The sequence below is a fragment of the Echinops telfairi genome, unplaced genomic scaffold (genome assembly GCF_000313985.2).
Source record: "Echinops telfairi isolate 266 unplaced genomic scaffold, ASM31398v2 ScPeMD7_7420;HRSCAF=8458, whole genome shotgun sequence".
Taxonomy (NCBI): domain Eukaryota; kingdom Metazoa; phylum Chordata; class Mammalia; order Afrosoricida; family Tenrecidae; genus Echinops; species Echinops telfairi.
The window spans coordinates 52,380,731-52,382,716 of NW_022111320.1; the positions used below are offsets into that span (position 1 = coordinate 52,380,731).

At 52.3% G+C, this 1,986-nt stretch overlaps 1 protein-coding gene across 2 annotated transcripts in view; it reads right to left on the reverse strand.

Moving 5' to 3' along the window:
- DCAF1 (DDB1 and CUL4 associated factor 1) overlaps positions 1-1,986 on the reverse strand; it is a 76,314-nt gene that overhangs the window by 11,807 nt on the left and 62,521 nt on the right. Inside the window, exons 18-19 of one of the 2 annotated variants that reach the window (XM_004715247.3) lie at positions 859-1,092; positions 309-402 (exon numbers count right to left, since the gene is read on the reverse strand). In XM_004715247.3, the coding sequence (XP_004715304.1) occupies positions 309-402; positions 859-1,092 (328 nt within the window). Of the gene's footprint in view, positions 1-308; positions 403-858; positions 1,093-1,986 lie in introns of those variants that run through there. The other variant, XM_045297680.1, reaches the window with a different exon arrangement.

A 1,986-nucleotide genomic window follows, 5' to 3' on the forward strand; every position in this document is an offset into this window, starting at 1 on the left:
AAACTATTAGAAGCAGAACACCCCACTCGCAGGTGCACAAAGTACGAGTGGCCTCTGGGTGTCTCCTCGTCATGCGTTCACGCTGCCTCTGGGGGGCTCCTCCAAGGACCCTCCTGCCCCTGTGATCACGGCAAACCCGATCGTCACCTCCTGCCTGGCCCTCAACAAGCAGCCCAGCTCAAGGTTACCGTCCGTCTCCTCACCATCCGCCCAACCCTCTTTTCTTTGCAAGTCACAAGTTAGCGGCACTTCCCAAAAGGATGGAGAGAGAAGAGCGCCGGAGGAAAGGTGCACACACAGCGTCTTACCTCCATACATCACCGTCCCCGTGTGGTTGAACACCACCCGGCACTGATCCAGAGCAGGCACTGTGTGCAAAAGGTGGAAGGTTCGGAGGTCCCACTAGGAGGGCGGTGGTCAAGGAAACAGCATTTCACACAAAACTCAACTCACCAGCGGGGGGAACGGGGGATTCAGAAACATCAATTTTCCTAGTGGGCACTGATACTGATCGGCACCGGCCCTCCATGTAGTCAGAAAAGCTGCTGAGAGCGAGGTAAAAGGCGAGCCTGTGTGCACTGTTTTATTGATTACTGGCCCCGAAAAGACCCTCCTGTACCCTCAGGCCCGTCAGCCACGTCTCCCTTCCTCTGGGCAGCAGCCCAAGGAAAAGCCTTCTAAACAGAAACAACTCACTGCCTGGGGAAGGGGCGGGGAGCCGGGCATCCGTATGACCATGGCACACACAGGCCCCACCTCCCTAAGGGCTACAGACCACGGGTGTGAGAGTCTCCCTCCGAGAGCCCTATACTGGTGGGAAGACAAGGCAAGTGTGGGCCGGCCTGAGCACGAGGATACGATCTCGGTGTTGACAATGACCTCCAGGCCGTTGGGGTGGAAGACGCCGCTGATGTTCATGTTGAACTTGTCAAACTTGTGGATGGCCTGTGCCGAGCGGACATCCCAGAGGACGCCGTCGTTTAAGACCAGATCGTCTGTGGGGTTAAAGGTGGCGCAGTTCCTCTTGTAGTTGTTGGCAAGATCTGGGTTAAACAGAGTCAACAGCTTGTTGCCAGTCTGAATATCATAAATCTTTAGAGAAGAAGGGGTGGGAGAGAAAAATCAGACCAATGCATCGGTGACAAACTCAAAGAGAAGCTGTGTCAAATCTCTCCCCTTTGTTTCCCAAGTCCCCCCCAAATTACCAAAGCCCTAGTACTTTTCAATAACCAGAAAGACCACACCCATCCAAGCGTTTGGTTCCCATTCGTGGTTTGAGACCCCCTTTCCCACAAGTAAGAAAAGCGACGTGAGGACCCACAGCCCTACAGGGGGCAGCACTGGACACAGGGTGGGAACTGCACTCGATCTGATCCCGCCACACCGAGGAAAACACTGTGGGTGCAACAGAACAGCAGGGGACGGAGCGAGGACCCAAGGGAATGCCGAAGGTGGACTTCGGGGCCAGGGCATGGTGCCCCAACAGACTGGACTGGAAAACACTCCTAAAGACCAACAAACAGTCCTTGAACTAACTACAAGCGTTTCTTTCTTATGTTTTGTTTTGTTTTGTTTCTTATCATTGGTTTGCTGTTGTTGTTTTTTTGTATATTGTTGCTTGGTTTTGTAGTCTTGTTTCTGTGCATGTTACTATCTCTGCAGGTCTGTCTAGATAAGATAGGCTGGATGAACAATCTGGAGGAAAAAACAAGGACCAACAGTTCTGGGAGGACATGGAGGGGGAGGTGAGGGGAAAGGTAGAGGTGTTAACAAACCCAGGGACAAGGGAACAACAAGTGATCCAAATCAGTGGTGAGGAGGGTGTGGGAGGCCTGGTAGGGTGTGATCAAGGGTAATGTAACCAAGAGGAATTACTGAAACCTTAATGAAAACTGAGCATGATAGTGGGACAGGAGGAAAGTCAAAGGAAATAGAGGAAAGAGGTGGGAGGCAAAGGCCATTTATAGAGGTCTAAATAAAGGCATG